Raw genomic sequence first — 16,383 nt, 5'->3', positions numbered from 1 at the left:
CTTTTTGTTATTTATGCATATTAACCTGCGTAGGACAAAAATGAGTCAAAAAGTCTCAAAACTAAAAAATAACAGGGATTTATTTAGTGGTTTTCCCCAATGTAACTCAATAAAATACTTGTTTAATACAAATACTATCTTTGTTTGTGTAAAGTTTTTTACACTGTCGGCACATCATTCACCATTGATTTGTATTAAACAAAATCAATGTGGTCAACAAATGAATGGTGAATAATATACTAATAGTGTAAAAAATATTTACACTGTCAATAACAAATATTAAATCCAGAAATACTAATTTACGCTAGAGAAATCAATTAATTTACATTGAAGATAGACATAAACTAAATAAGCATTAGGTCGGTGAGTTAGCCTGGCCCACTACATGCCATGACCCGACTTAAGGCCAAAATGTACTTAATCTTGAATTTTTTCAGCTCTGATTGCCAAAATAAAAATAATCGCAGCCCTACGTATTTTGTAAAGGCCCCTATTCCACCAAATAATGACATCAACCAGTGGAAATTTCATAACTTATTTTATGTGAGTCTTCTTTCCGTTTTTTTTGTTTCTTTAAAGGACAATATCATGATTACGTCATTGGAATCGTTTACATTTTTTTTATAGAAGCAGAATCACTTACATTTTTTATAAGCAGAATCACTTTCATTTATGCATAGCAGTCCCATATCAACTTTTGCATATGTTTGTGTGTAGGGGTGACATCACTCGAGAGGATGATCCATAAATTATCCTTTTTGAATTAAGCCAAATGTTGTATGCAAGTTTACAGACTCAGCACCCTTCACCAAAATAAACCAACCTACACAAACAAATTCCTATAGCTTAATGCAACACAGCTTCGTCACAAAAGGCAATAATGAAATTACACAACATATTACAGAGTCCAGAGTTGATGCCATCAGCACAACAGTGTTCCTAACTCAGACCAATGTGGTCATCTTAAATTAAAAATCTAAACTATTTGCAGAAGATAGCCAAGGGGGCAGGCATTCCAACCTACCACTCTCCCTTTAAGTCTTCAAAACTTGTCACTTTTCCTTCCAAAACAAACAACCCTTTTAATATATGAAATACAACTTTGCATAATCCGGTCTTCCACAACTGATCTTATTATAGATGTAAATACTTGGAACTCCAAAAATTCTTTGCTACCAATGTTTTCCGCTCGAATCAGACAACAGTGCATGGACCTCATTGTCATCAAATGATGACTGTGCCGCAAGCTCAATGGGGGTTCTTTCCTCCTCATCTACCGCTCGAGGATCAGCCCCCCTGCTTATTAATAATTTTGGTAGCACTCAATGAACAATGGCAAAAAAAATATAAATAATATGAAACCAAAATAGTAAATAAATCAGTAAATAGTACCTTAAACAAACACTTAAATGAATAAGTGACTATACCGGGATTGAAGTTGATTTTGCATTTTTTTACAGAACCAGTTAAACCATTATGCAATGTCAGGCGTACCTTGAAAGAAGTAATCTTGCAAATGCAGTTTTGCCTTTGAGAATACAGCGATGTAGTGGTGTTTGACCTTTCAAATCAGTTGCATTAATATTTGCACCATACTGTAGGAGGAGCTCCAGCATGCCAATATCAGCACTTTCACAAGCAAGGTGAAGCAGCCTGCGCCCAATTAGATTGTCCATTGTCCGGCCTTCTTTAATGCTCACTGAGTTCAAAGAGCTAGTAGAGGACAAGTCGGACGAGCTGCCAGCTAATGTAGAACTGTGATCCCCCTGCTCTTGTAGTAAAATATCATTGGCAAGGGTTAAAGAATTGCTGCAAGTTTGCTCATAAGAGGCATTGATGTCAACATCAGAATTAACAATGTAGCGGTATACAGCTTTTATGTCATTACTATGAACAGCCTCCCAGATCTGTTGTGACACCGGGAGATGACATTGATTGTCCTTCGGCTTGCGAACAAAAATCTTCTCTGCATACTGCAATAAAATAAATGGTGGCAATATGGATAATATCAATTAGAATGTAACATAATACTCAGTACATAAAAAATAGATACCTGAGTAGTGATTACAGTTAACAATGTAAATGCATCTCAAAATGTTTGACTTTGGAGTCCAAAATGCAAACAAGACACTTGAAATTGAAAATAAAGTAATACAAAATTGTGTTCTCAATTAAGCCAGGCCACACAATGACATATTCATAAGAACAGAAACAATCGGGCATGTGATGCATCTCTTATCTTACATACGATACCAAGAAATAACCTATGCTCTTCTCCTATTTTTTGATTTACTCGTTTAAATTCTCATCCAGGTGTTTGTTGTAGGCTTGTAGTAGTAGTAGTAGTTTAAATTAGTCTAAAATAAAAAACTTAGCCCATAACCCATCCTCCTCCTTTGTTTTCCCTAAAACTTGTAAAAATCCTAAAGTCATCTACTCCAGGTATTGCATACAATACTTGAGAACACATTTCTCTGTTGGCATGAACCGAAAGTAAAAGGACCCTGCATATCAGAAAATTATAATCACACCTTTGCATGGATGAATTTTTCCTTCACGGATGGAGAATCGGATTGACATGGTTTTCTGATCAAAAGCAAGAAGTAAATATCAGCGATAATTGGTCAAAAAATAACAATGATTGGTCTAACATAAAGATAAGATAACGGGTGTTTTTTACCCTGTGGAGACAAGACCAATCTGAAAGGCACTTCTCGATTGCAGTAGTTCCTCCCAGATTGAATTGGTAAAAGTATTCCCAAGAGACTGAAACAAGCTTATCACAGAAGGCTCCCAAACTTTAACATCTAATGTAAGAGACCTGACCTGCAACAAAAGTGAGAACAAGCAGTAAGATGAGCAATCTATGCAAGCCTTGTCACCAAAGCCACAATTAATACCTAAATGTACAAGTATGAGACAGGAAAACTACACATTTTTTAGGATTACTTTGTAATCTCTTTGTAATTCTCATATTTTCTCACATTTTTTACTTTCTTCTTTTGGTTATCAAGCACCCATTAAGAAATAAGTATTTTGGCAACCCTAACCAAATATATTTTGAAGTGAACAAATAATTTGCAGATGTAAGTATGTAACATAAACAGGGATCAAGAGAGAGCACTTGTATAATCTACCTTTGATATGTGTACACCAAGGTTTCGGTGAACACCAGAACACTCAATGCAAACAAGGACGCCGAGATTTAATGATGCCCAATCAGGTTCTGGGGCACCACAATCAGCACATTTATCATTCCCGGAAACTCTTCGCAGCATATCAATAGTCTTCTCACTTTTTGTACAGGATCTTTGCTGCGGCAAACTTCTTGAAGGGCGCTCCATATGTGCAGTAGCAAGTCTTCTATCTGCTGCATATTCTTCAGCAGCAGAGTGATCAAAATCTGAACTTCCAAGAGAACTACTCTCACTGGCACACCTATGATAACCACTTCCCATCGGACTTGACGGCAAATACTGCTAAAATTGGATAGCATTAATCAAGTTGCTTGTGACAATTTATTGCCACATAGTCAGCAAAAGTTATTGGCAGTTACCCTTTCTGGAATCTGAGAACTCAGCAATGAGGCAATAACACCTGTTATCTTCTCAATCCAATCCATTTGGTCCAGACCACTCTCTGCCTGCACTGACAAGCATAATTATGTACAATTTAGGAATTAAATTACAAATCCTTTATAACTATCCTTCTGGTATCACGAATAAAAAATCCTAAAATCATATCAAATAACCTGCAAAGTGTAGTTCTTTGTAGGTGAAATGATTCTGAAGCAAAACCTCAAATCTGATTGGTCAGCATCAACTTTGATTGTTGATGTGAGCAGGTTCACAGTGTGATGAGCAACAGATTTCTCATCATGTACCCCGCCATGATAATGAGAAGAGAGCCATCGGCTTAGAAGTCCAGAACTGAGCTCAGAACTATTCCTCTGACCAGAATGTTGACTGCTAGGCCCCTACACATGATAAGTAACCACAGTATATGTGAAATTTGATACGGAGAAGCATATTAGCTATAGTGCATCATAAACCAACTAAACTTTCACATTTGCTTACAGAAGATTTGTTGTGCTGTTTACGATAGTAATACAGCATTCCCCGGCTATCAAGAACAAAGAACCTCCTTTTCCAGTCCCCCCTTAGGTTTGAGGAACGCTTTGAGAGATACCCTTGTCGAATAGTTTGAACCTAAAATGATTAGAAGATAAGGTTATAAAAATAAACCATTAGCATAAAGTAATAACTTAAAACAACAATTTCCAGGCCTCCTTTCAACCTTTCCCTTTGCAGCAGATTGCATAACTGCCTCTATCATCTTATGTGAACTTCTACTAATGGCTTGTATACCATCACCATTTGGAGGCCCCGTAGAACCATTTGAAAACCACCTCTCTCGGTCAATCTTCCGTTTGTACTCCTGCATTTTTTCATTGAGAGCTGCATGCTCATAGTTGGACCTTTCTCTTGATTGCTGAGCATAAGTCAAGACCTGCAAAAGAACTAGCTTGGAGTTAACTGTATTTTTCACTTTCACTCAGTCTCATCGGCTTGCCAATTGACCATCCATGACATACCACTTGATTATAATTTTATCAATGACATAAAGATCCAGTTCCACAACAAAAAACTGGTGTTTAAAGACGAAGCTGATGACAAACCTGGTTAATATACGGCTCCATTTGGTGCAACAATTCATACCCCTATATGTGAATTCCATTGTGGATAAGCATGTCAGGACAAAGAACTTGTAAAAGATTAATGAAAAATTATGATCTACCTGTTTGAAGTAGCGAAGATGAGCATCCATGGTCCCGCTTACTGCTTCTAAAAATTCAAATCTCTTCTTTGCTTCAACATTTGACAAGGCAGTAACCTGAACAGAAACATCACATTTATATTGTAAAAAAACAAATATCACGGTAACATTATTTATTTATACATACATCTGATCAAATGAATTCACTAACCAGATTAAATCGAGCTTGGTCAAATGCATATCTTGCGTTATGAAGCTCCTGAAACATCTTACAAATATACCAAGTTAAAAAATGCCATGCATCATTACATATCTAAGATGACCAATCGCATAAGAAATACAAAAACTCACCTCTTCTACAGCAGTGACAATATCACTTTTTGTGCCTTTTCTCAATGACAAAAATTTTTCACGTGCCTGTAGCAAAAGCAATTTTAGCAATCATAACTGAGTAACTTGATTTTGAAGCTTACAGCCCAAAGAGGGCTGTTCCAGCCTTGCAACTGTATTTTAATAATCAAGAGATAAAGCAGCAATAGCAAATCCAACATAAAACTAATTTGTGAAAGTTTTATGTCACTGGGCCCTTTAAACTTCTGTTTAGCACAGACATAGGCCTTGATTTATCTTACTTCCTAGTATTCAGTATAAATTGCTATATCCATTATGTATCTAATGATTTCATTCTGAGTGAATCATAACCATAGCAAAATTTCCAAAGCAGGAGAAATATACGACTAACGTATGACGTGAGAAAATTAGAAAGAATTTATGATTGAGAACGCACCTGGTCATAAATAATGCTAGCCTTGTCAAAGATTTTCCGTGCTTCCTGCAATAACAGTGGATCCTTAAAAACAGAAATTAAATGTGCATAACGACTCAGAAATTTCGATGTTCAGATTTCAGAAGCAACATTAAAATAAACATGACATCATCTGATATTTGTTAAAACTTAGAAGGTGTTAGGGTTGTTACATTTATGGGATTTTGGTCATACACCTAAGCACTGTTTACAAATACCAGAGAGACTGGCAAGTTGGAATGGAATGACCAGAACCCTCCAGGCTCCAGCTGATCAATCAACCTTCTAAACCTGGTATTTTGAAAATTGGCCCTTGACCCGGTCTCAAACCACCCAACGGCATCAATTGCACAGAGGTTGGGCAGCTGAACCAGTTTCTTTTACTAATGCATAAAAAATTCCAGAATTCCATCATCATGGTTTAAACTTAGGATGGTCACTTGAATTTTTCCCATCCAAAGCATGCATAAGACTCCTTCAAAACCTTGAATAATACCAAGTTATTCCCTTCATACAAATCTGAGCGACTCGAGTACACAACTCTGGCAGGATCCCTTGCAGCGTGACGTAAAACTCAACCCTAGACACCCATCATACTAGATTGCCGCACTAGAAACCAGGTAGCTCGACATGCTTGTCGGTGCATTGGTAATCGATGTTTTTCACTATAATCCCAGTTTATAGGATGAAGTATTCATTAGAGTTAATGGCTGGAGTTCCAGACGGTTGGTTCACGTGACCTCTGCTATGATATTCACTACTCAGCACTTCACAGCAAATCCGCCAGTCGTTGGTGGCTATGGAATCCTGCTCTCATCTTAGCATACATTGTTGCGACGCATCTAGGGATTTCATCGACACTAATCATCAAGGAACAGAGCTTCAACGAGTGATCCAGCAACTGAGCAGTGTGCTCCTTCAATGTCAAATCGTGTGAGTGTGTGCACACCAATTGCTCCTGATTGTGCAGCAGTATCTCCTGATTTCGGAGAAAAGACTCGACAGCTCCCACGCGAGCTCCCATGGCTTCATACCTCAGCAATGACATTCTACTATGCATATACTACAGTCTTCCTAATTTGCTCTCAACTAGAGCACCACTATACAGGATTCAATTACTATCTACTAGTATCAAGAAGAAGGAGGAGGAGGAGAAGAAGAAGAAGAAGAAGAAGAAGAATAAGACTTATGAATGTAGAAAATGGAAAGGAAAGCTGAAACCCCAAATAGAATTCACATTCGCTTCCCCGTTTTGAATTTACCATATTCATCATATCTAAGATCTGCTGTGTCTCTCTCCCCTAAGTAACTTCCTCTCATCACCACTCATTACATGCCTTTGCCTCCTAAGTCCTAACTAGCCTTTGGGGCTAACCTTAAAACATAATGGCAGAATATCCTATCAAGCTCATATATAGGACCCTGTATGGAAAAATTCCAGGAGCTACATTTGCATGGACAAAGAAAAACATTGGGAAAATAGTTTTATTAAAATATAAATTACGCACTTCGATGATCTTTCCCACTCTACTTGCCTCTTAATAAATGCAGGTGTAATTATAAGATTCCTTAATGTTCAAAGCAAATGTCCCAACAGGTGAATTCTTTTAATGCATAAAAGAACCAAATGGTTGACAAGCTTCTACATTAGTGACGCTCGTCCATTACTTTTTCCTCAGATTCTAACAAAAATGGGAATAAACCTTTTCACAAGGGCACCATATGCTTATACAGAACTCTTGTTGCTCCCTCTCCCCAAAAATATAAACACTTAAAGAAAAGTCTATTAAAAGAAAATGTATGTGCATATATTGCTTTTGTAAAAAAGAGCCTACCATTTTAGAGATAGGCATATATTATTATTGTCAGACAAAATAAAAGACCCATCTATATTATTTCTGTATATTATCTAGCTCACAGGGAAAAAAGAACATAGTGTGGTGGTTAAAAAATAAACATTACCTTAACCTCTTGCAAATCGATATTGACAAACTGAAACAACCTGTCATTTAACATATGCTCAACCTGAAGAAGAAAAAAAGCAATCAATGTCAAAAGTGTAGCACGCTTTGTTGTATGGAAAGCAAACAGTAATTTCCTTGTCCCATTGAACTGACATAAGAGGCCAAAAGCAGAAACTCGGATGACTCTTCCAATAGCAAACTGCTAATTGCTAAAGGTAATGGTTGGAGTTTACTTCAAAATTTTATGCTTTGACCTATTAATGATGACTATCATGTTACTTTTTTCCCCTTAACAAAGAGCAACCACATTTAGAAGCCTGTCGCTACTAAGAAAAGATTAAAAAGTGTTTACACAATCTGATACCTTGGAACGAAGGACTTCCTTGTATGTCCCAATTTCTCTTAAGGCTATAGTGAATTTGGTCATAACAGGACCTGAAGTACAGACATAAAAACTCAATCAGTAAAGCCAGAAATTATTTTTCTGCTGTTTAAAGTCGAATAGTCCCAAGTACAATAACCTTGCATTGCAGAGAAAGGTTGCAACTTTTCAAGCATACAATCTAAAGAAGAATTTAAATTTTTATATTTAAAGGATAACATGATTGAGTTGCATCAGATATCTTAGTTTTTATATCCTCGGCAGTTTATCCAGGGTAGTAAAAGATGGAAATGTTGTGACAGGCACTAAGCTGATAGAATGGTGTCCTAGGTAAAAAAAAAGTGCATACCTCCAAAAGCCACACTGAGAGGGTCATTATGCCCTCCACCAAATGTTTCCAGGGAACTTGCAAATGCAATATCTCCATCATACGCCTCCCCAAGTCCTTCACTGAAAAGCACAAAAGTGGAAGTGATTAGATTATCTCACGAGAACAATATGTAATATCTAAAATCTTCAAAATCAATGTTCGATGTGCTAAACAATCTGTGTGAGAAACTTCTTCAATAGATTGTAGGAAAAGAAAATAAAGACACTAATATAGAAAATAAACACAATAATCATCTTCTTTAATGGATATCCTTTTTCTATAACAAACAAATTAAATATTAAAAATGTGTGCAGCCTTATCCCTACAAGTGGGGAGCCTATTTCCAGGATTTGAACTCGTGACATCTATGTCACTAAGCAGCAACCTTATCGTTGCGCCGAGGCTATGATATGGGCATCTTATCCTCTTTTATCTCTTTGGTGTAGAATTTTCATTGATTCAATTTGCATTACAGAAACAAGCATATGAGATATGAGAATTGTATCTGCTCCACTGAAGCATAAAAGAATTACAATATGATAGAAGGAATTAATACGTGTATTTTCTACAACCCTTGTAGAACTTTAAACTTCTCTCTCTCAAAGATTCAGCACTTTCCTCCTGACATAGTATCTGCATCACCAAATAATTCAATGAGCCACAATCTTAGCATACATCATACAGATTGACAAATAACCTATTAATATGATAAGAAGACAATGACTGCATCAAGTAAGTCTTCAAAAACAAACATTAAGAAAAAATTTGTGATAGGATAGGATAAGCATTTCCAACTTCCAAGACTAACAATAACAGAAGACAGACAGTATAGACTATAGAGAGAAGGGAAAAAGGCCAGCATTTTTTGTTGGATGCTGCACGACACCACTGGCGATATATAGCGCACCATATCAGGATATATAAATTTACAGGGAATTTCAGGTATGAGATCAACCATCCAACAAGCAATTCAATTATATTTCCATTATCCAGAATCATTCCAAGATCAATGGTTCACAAGACCAGAAAATAACCTTTGCTGCTTTGGCTGCAAATCCATTCTTCATAATCCAACTCAGAATTCTACTTAAGTAGAGGAATACAAATACCCACAAAATCTAATAATAGTTACATGGTACTAGTTCCGGTGTGTGGTACCGGTTTCTATCTGGTTCGTGAGTTTTTACATTATTATTGTACGACTTCCCGAACCTAGTCCGTCTAAACAAAATAACCATTAACTGTGATCTAACACATAAATAGTGAATATGAGCAATAGGTTGCAAAGTTGGTGAAGAAAACAAAAGGAGCAAACAACTCACTACGGATCTAAACAATTTGGAAACGGTTACTATAAGTTAGACATAGCAGTACATAAAATAAATACTACATTAAAATAAGAACAAAAATTAAAGAGTGAACTGAAGAAAGATTCAAAGAAAGAGAGAGAGTGATTAACCTGCTTGCGGAACATAGGAGAATCATCCAACTTCGAGAATTGCATTTTCTGATTTTATTTCCCTTATCTAACTAACAATATCTGCAACGACTTATTAACATTTCATCACACCAATTAAGAAACATTCATTCACTCACTCATTCATTATACTTGTTCACTCGAGATCTGGCATTGTAGTGTTTTGCTCTTAAATCAAAATCAAACGCAATCCAACACTATCTATCACCGTTTCTACTTGATTTTCCTATAGTAGGTATTAATTAAATTAAAATGAAATGAATGATCCAGAACAGTCAACAAGAGAGTAGCATATTTTGCATGAAAATCAGAGTACTTCTTTACTCTTTTGTTAATTGATAACTCTAAACCCCATAAACAAGACCATATTTCAAAGCCCTAGAAACAAAGCCCACCCACAAAACATGGATCTTTGTTTTATTTGAAACCGCCTTGGCCGTAACATTACACGTCAGCACTACAGAATATTCTTTTCTTTTTACTTCTTTTTTTACTAATGGATAAGAATAAAAAGGGGTAGGAAGTTTAGTTGTTTGTATTGATTATTATAACTATATAATTAAATTTGAGATTTCGTTAGGTAGTTGTTGGTATTTATTACTCAAATGAAATTTTATAAATAGGTGTCAGTATGAGAATGGGTAAGCATTTCCTCTACTCATCCAATTGATAACCTTGATAATCCATCTCTTTTTTACATGTATTTTTTTTTTTTCAGTTTATCAATTATATTTTTATTTGTATTTCGTAGGAAAGGATAAAAAATAGAGTTAATTACCGTGACACGTGAATTTTAGTGAAATTATACAAACCATTGTTCACTTTTCTACCCTTACACCACAAATCTCTCATAGTTTTTATACTTTCATTACACTGATCACCCCGCATGATAAGTGTAATATTTTAAACAAAAAATGTGATAAATGCAATTATGTTAAACAAAATATGGTATATTGTGAGAAAAAATCAAAATAATATACAAATCAATGTATCTTTATTATTTTTTGTTATAAAATGCATCAACAATTTTAAAGAGATATTGTTTAAATTGTCCTTATACTATATCGTAACGAACCAAAAATAATAAAGAGGTATCAACTCATATATTATTTGGACTTGTCTCCATAGTATATCTGTTTTGTTTAACTTAATTGCATTTATCACATTTTTTGTTTAAATAATTACACTTATTTCTCATGCAGAGGTGATCAGTGCAAAGAAAGTATAAAAATTAAGGGGTCTGTATAGGAATAGAAAAGTGAGGAGTGATTTGTGTAATTTCGCTAAAACTCGTGTCGGTGTAATTTACTCTAAAAAATAATAGTTGAGTAAGCTTGAAAGAGGAGTTGAGAAAAGCAATAATAATATGAAAACAATTTTTTTTGGTGATTTCTTTGGTTTGTGTAAAATAACTCATAGGAGCATGAAAGAAATTACACCTTAATAGTTCATTTCTTTCAATACATATCAAAATTTTAAAATGACATGTTTATTCTTGAAAACAACTTCGCTAAAAAATCTTCGTTGGATTAAAAAAACATACTCCATTTGATAAAGAAATGAATAGTGTTGTAGATAATTTGGTATATTTTAACTAAAATGTTATCTTTTAATCTGTATACGTTTTCCATAATTAAGAAAGTGAAATATGATGTGAAAAATGAATGCAGTAAATAAAGGTGGTTGTAAAAGAATGTATATAATAATGTCATGAATTTTGAAGTGGAATAGATAAGAAAACATTAAAGTATCAATTTTTGGAAAACCTATGGAGGACTAATATTTTTGGGATTTTTTTTACAATTTTGGTTTACAAAAAAAATAATTTTGGCTTATTCTCTTCTCAATTTTCCTCTCCAATATTTTTTTTATTTCTTCACAATAATAAGGGTAAGACCTATAATCAATAAGTAATTAATATTATTGTAAACTTTAAGTTCACATAACAAATAAATAGGAAGAAATTTTTGATAAATTTTTTATAGTTACACAGAAACAGATAGAGGAACATTCTTACTGGGTGATCCATGCTTTCGAGTTTGGTTCCAAAGGTTGTGGTCCTTGCCACCATACTCTCCACATCACACTCCTTAGTATTGCATGACATTGATGTGGAATCCACTAAGCAAGTAATAAAAGGTACCCAACATATAAAAATATATCTTAATAATGAAGGTCATATCATATGTACAAGTGTACAAACACTTTTATTAACCAGGGAATGATTTCGTATAACCTCTTGTATATAGCAGTGAAAATAGAGAATAATTGCAGTAACATTCTAAAATGACAAAATAGTTATCAATAAACCACAAAAATATGGCATATCCAGAAAGGAAAACAAACATGGGAACATGCGACAGAGTTATCTTCAAGAAGACATCCTGAGATAAATGACAGGAACCAGAAGTATCTACAGGACTCAAACTGTTATGTACAGTGCATTCTGATTGCTCTTGCACTATAATTTATCAGCAATTCTCCCAAGAGCATTTGCAAGCTTATCAAGTACAGCAACCAAGTTATTCGAATGATCCTTCCGCTGCTGGCAATCCAACTGGAAATTTATATTCTGAGCTTCAAGTTGGGTATTTAGCATTTTGCCATTTCTTTCTAAGACATCAATCAATTGATATTGCAAAGTTTCCTCCTCTGCATCAGATGCTAAACGCTTCCTTTTCCGTTCTCCTTGAGATGTAGAGCCCGTTTCTGGATTTGAAGCTGGCTGTTTCCCGTTGGTCATGCCTACAGAATGAAAAGAATGTCGAAACAAGTTAAACTTATGAAAACAGGTTAAACGTATAATCATGCCTTGGTTAATTCCTTCACATTGCAATTGTTAAGAAAGCACATTTGCTCTTATGCTATATGAGGAGGTCTAGTTGAGAACAGCTAATGCTAAAAAAATGGCATACGGCCAAGGAACAGTTATCGCAAAATCCTAAGCTGTAACATGACGCTCCAAGAATGACTCGTTATCTAAGATTTTGCCATTTATGAATAACAAGCTTTTGAAATATGAGTATTGAAAAGAAATCTGCCCATACTGTAAGCGGTATATGCAGAACTTGGACCATTCAGAAAAAAATGCTATGGCACAATTTAATATCAAATGACTTGTTGAGAAGTGAGTGCATGTATAAATAGCATGCATTTTCTACACCATTTTACCTTTTAAGTCATAAATCAGGATGACAGTGTCCTATCAATTACTAATCCTCATTGATAGTATCATAAGGTGGCTTATTGCAAGCCAACCTATTGCTATTTTTTACTTTAGGGCTTCAGGTAGTATTCGTCATTTTTATTTGTTTGATCAATTTGGTTAATTTGAAATACAACAATGACATTTATCATTTATGTGTGAACGAATGAAACTTGGTATGAGCACAATAAATACAGAAATGAGAAAATAAAATAAAATAAATATATGTTGGTGTTATGCTTCAAATGCAATAGCAGAAAAGTGACTAAGAAATGAGGAAACTATGGACTTGATTTGCAGACACTGAATTAGCAATGCAGCTGCAGCAGGAATCAGAAGCACCGACAAAAACAAAAGCATTGATATAAATATTGATTATTGAACAAGATAGTAAACTGCCACAGATTAGTTTTAGGCTTTTAGGAGCTGACTTGAGGTCTATATGCTCCAAGTTCATCATATTCCGAACTCTGAAGATGAGGCAAACGAAAATAGTTTTCATATTTTTGGTTTAGCCATCTTGTCATTGATTGCAGTTTAACTATAATAGGCATTAGGTTAAGGGGCCACTACATCAAAATGATTAAACGACAAAGCCATCTTTAGAACACAATGTAGAAGCCTAATTAGACCAAATAGAAAGCTGAATAAAACATATCGCTACAGCTAAATGTGATTGCTAATACTGTTATTTGAGCCTTAAAATATTAAATTGACCTACAATCAATCATTAACTCGAAAAAATCTATAAGGGCATTCGCATTCAGAAAATCTACAATCACAAGAATGAGATAGACACTAATTTTCAAGGCAGTGTAGCATTACCTTGAGCATTACCTTCGCCATGGGAAACATGGTAGATTGGTTGATATCGTTTCTCTGCAAATCAGAACAAAACATGAAGGAAAATTTTCCTTACGATAATCTGACAGTATATGTGCAAAATTTTAAGAGACGGCTGGAAGAAACAATAAATGAAGACAACAAGAAGCAAGCCTCATGCCGGTAAGTGCCTAAGACAGTAGTAAGTAACGCAGAAAAGCCGGAAATAATAAAATGAAAAAATAAGGAAGGAAGCCTTAACCACAATCAATTAGTGTGTTTGGCATGCATCCTTCTAGAAGCCATTAAAACCGAGTTTGGAGAGTCCAAATTCCATTTTGAATTTTTCTCAACACCTTTGGCATCTTTAGAAAATGAGTTAGTTATATTCAGAACTCAAATCATGGTTTAAAAGTGAAAAGCTTTCACTCCCCCCTTCATCAAAACTATACTATTTTGACCATAACACACTTAGAAAATTAATAGTTGTCACATCCTTTTTCAAATTCCATACCACTGATTTAGTAATTACATGTCCAAAAATCATTCTGATTAATATATTATCTAAACAATGCTCATTCTACAAAAATCAGTAAGTATAAACTAACTTTTAATCAAAAGTAAAAATACGATTTTTATGAGTTGAAATTACAAATATACACTAGATTTGAGTAAGGAAATTGAAACCAAACCTGGAATAGGAGTAGCAACAGGAACATCCTTCTTCTCAGAACTGGGACTACCACCCACCTCATCATGTTCAAAATCAGAAAACAACCCACCCACACTCCTATTACTATCATACACATGAGTCTGCGGTGGCTCGCTATAACCCTCCGGCGACGACAAAGCTAACACTAACGCCGGCGAGAGCGCCGTCACCGGAGACCCAGAATCAAGAATATCGAAAACCTCCTTATCGAAAAACCCAGGCAATTTTCTCTCTCTCCTTAAATCATTCCTCATAACCCAATACGACTCCGTTTCATCCTTTATCTGAGACTCCCACTCTTTGATCTTCTTATAATCTCCCGCCAGATTACTCCACCTCTTTCTGCACTGAACCGGACCCCGGTTCACCCCATGTTTTGCACAGTAAGAAGAAACTAACGCCCATTTCGGTTCAACCTGACCCGAACCGAAAGAAAAACCGGCGGTTCGACCCCTCCGGAACTTATTCTCAGCATCTCTCTTTCCCTGTATTAATACCACAATCTCTTGCCTTGTCCAACGTGGCAGTCTTGGTGCTTTGCCACCGTCATCTCCGCCGTTAGTTGTTCCGTCAGGCTCGCCGTCAACGGGGTTTGGGTTGTGATCGAGGGATAGTTGTTGTTGTTCAAGAGCCATGGAGGTCACACGTGAGGGGCTTTTGGTATGTCCGTTACGGCGTTTAGGGGAAAAGGGTCAGCACATATTTGGAGGAGAGAGAAAAGGGGTTTTGCGGCGTTGGTGAATGTTAGTGCCCAATGGGTTTCAGTATTTTTTTACTGCCTCTAGTGTATATTAAACAGCTCATTGACCCTTAACTCTGAAATAAATAATAATGCTTATTGACCCTTAACTCTGAAATAAATAATAATGCTTATTGACCTTTAACCCCTCAATAAAGGTTTTTCTTGTTATTATTTACTAGCATGGATATGAGTCGGAACGGGTCGGGACGAGTCATGTTTGATCTTTATTCAACTCTAAGTATTGATTGAATTTAATTTTTAAATTTGAACCTATTCTTAGATTCAAGAAGACTCAATTGTACTTAGGTCCGATCATAATTAAGTCATATCGGGTGAGTGAGTATGGCCTGGTCCTGGTCACCCGTATTATTTACTTATTGTTTTATGTTTTGTTAATATTATTACTTAGAGTAAATAACACTCCATTATTATAACTTTTTAAAATAATGATAGCAATATCTCGTGATTATGATAATCCACAAGCTAATTTTTACATTATCATGATGATTTTTATGTCAAGGTTTTATTGGTGCTTGCTTAATAGATAAAATTGAATCAAGAAATAATGAGATTATTACTACTGCACATAGCCCACTAGATAATAATGAGATAATTACTTTCTTACGGCATAAACTATGCACAAATGACAGCAACTATTTATGCCACATAAGCAAGAGAATATTTTTATCATGATTTTAGTTATATTGACAAAACTCTTCAGAACAATCCAAATTTCCCAGAAGATGTGCTAACTTCCTGCTAAATATGCTTGATTTTCGCTTTGGGACTTTGCTTAAGCAAACTACTAATGCACTTTAGGGGTATTATATCTTTAATTCTACTAGCTTTACTCATCACCGAGCATTCAACAAGCATAAAAAATGAATATGCCACTTTCTACCTCTTTAATTCCTTTGTTTCAACTAGATTAAGTCTTTCCCAAGCTCCCCATAATCCCCCTACTAGTGATAGTATATTACGATTTAATCAAAAATGTGTTAATCTAATGAGATAAGGCCGTTAGATATTCAGGATGACTAAAAGGTCAAAATTTGATTCCTAATAGTGATATTTGTTTGGAGTGGTAGCTATGAATCTCGAAAGAAATTAATTCATTAACCAAAATAG

General features: G+C 35.2%; 2 protein-coding genes across 6 annotated transcripts; both read right to left on the bottom strand.

Moving 5' to 3' along the window:
• Nucleotides 739-10,159, bottom strand: LOC109335564 (ADP-ribosylation factor GTPase-activating protein AGD3-like). 3 transcript variants are annotated; one of them, XM_019571697.1, is made up of 19 exons: nt 9,757-10,157; nt 8,854-8,930; nt 8,277-8,377; nt 7,910-7,980; nt 7,544-7,606; nt 5,564-5,608; nt 5,128-5,193; nt 4,988-5,035; nt 4,798-4,893; nt 4,679-4,720; nt 4,297-4,509; nt 4,077-4,208; nt 3,752-3,976; nt 3,557-3,643; nt 3,138-3,479; nt 2,681-2,826; nt 2,532-2,586; nt 1,495-1,973; nt 739-1,296 (listed from the first exon to the last, which is right to left on the bottom strand). In XM_019571697.1, exons 1-19 carry the CDS (start codon nt 9,799-9,801, stop codon nt 1,173-1,175), a joined length of 2,457 nt encoding a protein of 818 aa, XP_019427242.1. In that variant the 5' UTR covers nt 9,802-10,157; the 3' UTR covers nt 739-1,172. The 3 variants fall into 3 exon arrangements, with proteins under 3 accessions (XP_019427242.1, XP_019427243.1, XP_019427244.1); XM_019571698.1 differs by having other exon boundaries at nt 3,138-3,476; nt 9,757-10,156; XM_019571699.1 differs by lacking the exons at nt 739-1,296; nt 1,495-1,973; nt 2,532-2,586 and adding an exon at nt 1,985-2,503 and having other exon boundaries at nt 9,757-10,159.
• LOC109335064 (trihelix transcription factor ASR3-like) lies at nt 11,925-15,286 on the bottom strand. Of its 3 annotated transcripts, XM_019571115.1 has the most exons (4): nt 15,200-15,286; nt 14,494-15,151; nt 13,805-13,858; nt 11,925-12,519 (listed from the first exon to the last, which is right to left on the bottom strand). In XM_019571115.1, the coding sequence occupies exons 2-4, from the start codon at nt 15,146-15,148 to the stop codon at nt 12,236-12,238; spliced, it is 993 nt and encodes a 330-aa protein (XP_019426660.1). In that variant the 5' UTR covers nt 15,149-15,151; nt 15,200-15,286; the 3' UTR covers nt 11,925-12,235. The 3 variants fall into 3 exon arrangements, with proteins under 3 accessions (XP_019426660.1, XP_019426659.1, XP_019426661.1); XM_019571114.1 differs by lacking the exon at nt 15,200-15,286 and having other exon boundaries at nt 14,494-15,193; XM_019571116.1 differs by lacking the exon at nt 15,200-15,286 and having other exon boundaries at nt 12,082-12,519; nt 13,798-13,858; nt 14,494-15,193.

This window comes from Lupinus angustifolius, chromosome LG20, assembly GCF_001865875.1.
Source record: "Lupinus angustifolius cultivar Tanjil chromosome LG20, LupAngTanjil_v1.0, whole genome shotgun sequence".
Lineage (NCBI taxonomy): Eukaryota > Viridiplantae > Streptophyta > Magnoliopsida > Fabales > Fabaceae > Lupinus > Lupinus angustifolius.
Note: the sequence above shows the minus strand (reverse complement) of the source record. Positions and strands in the feature narration are given on the sequence as shown.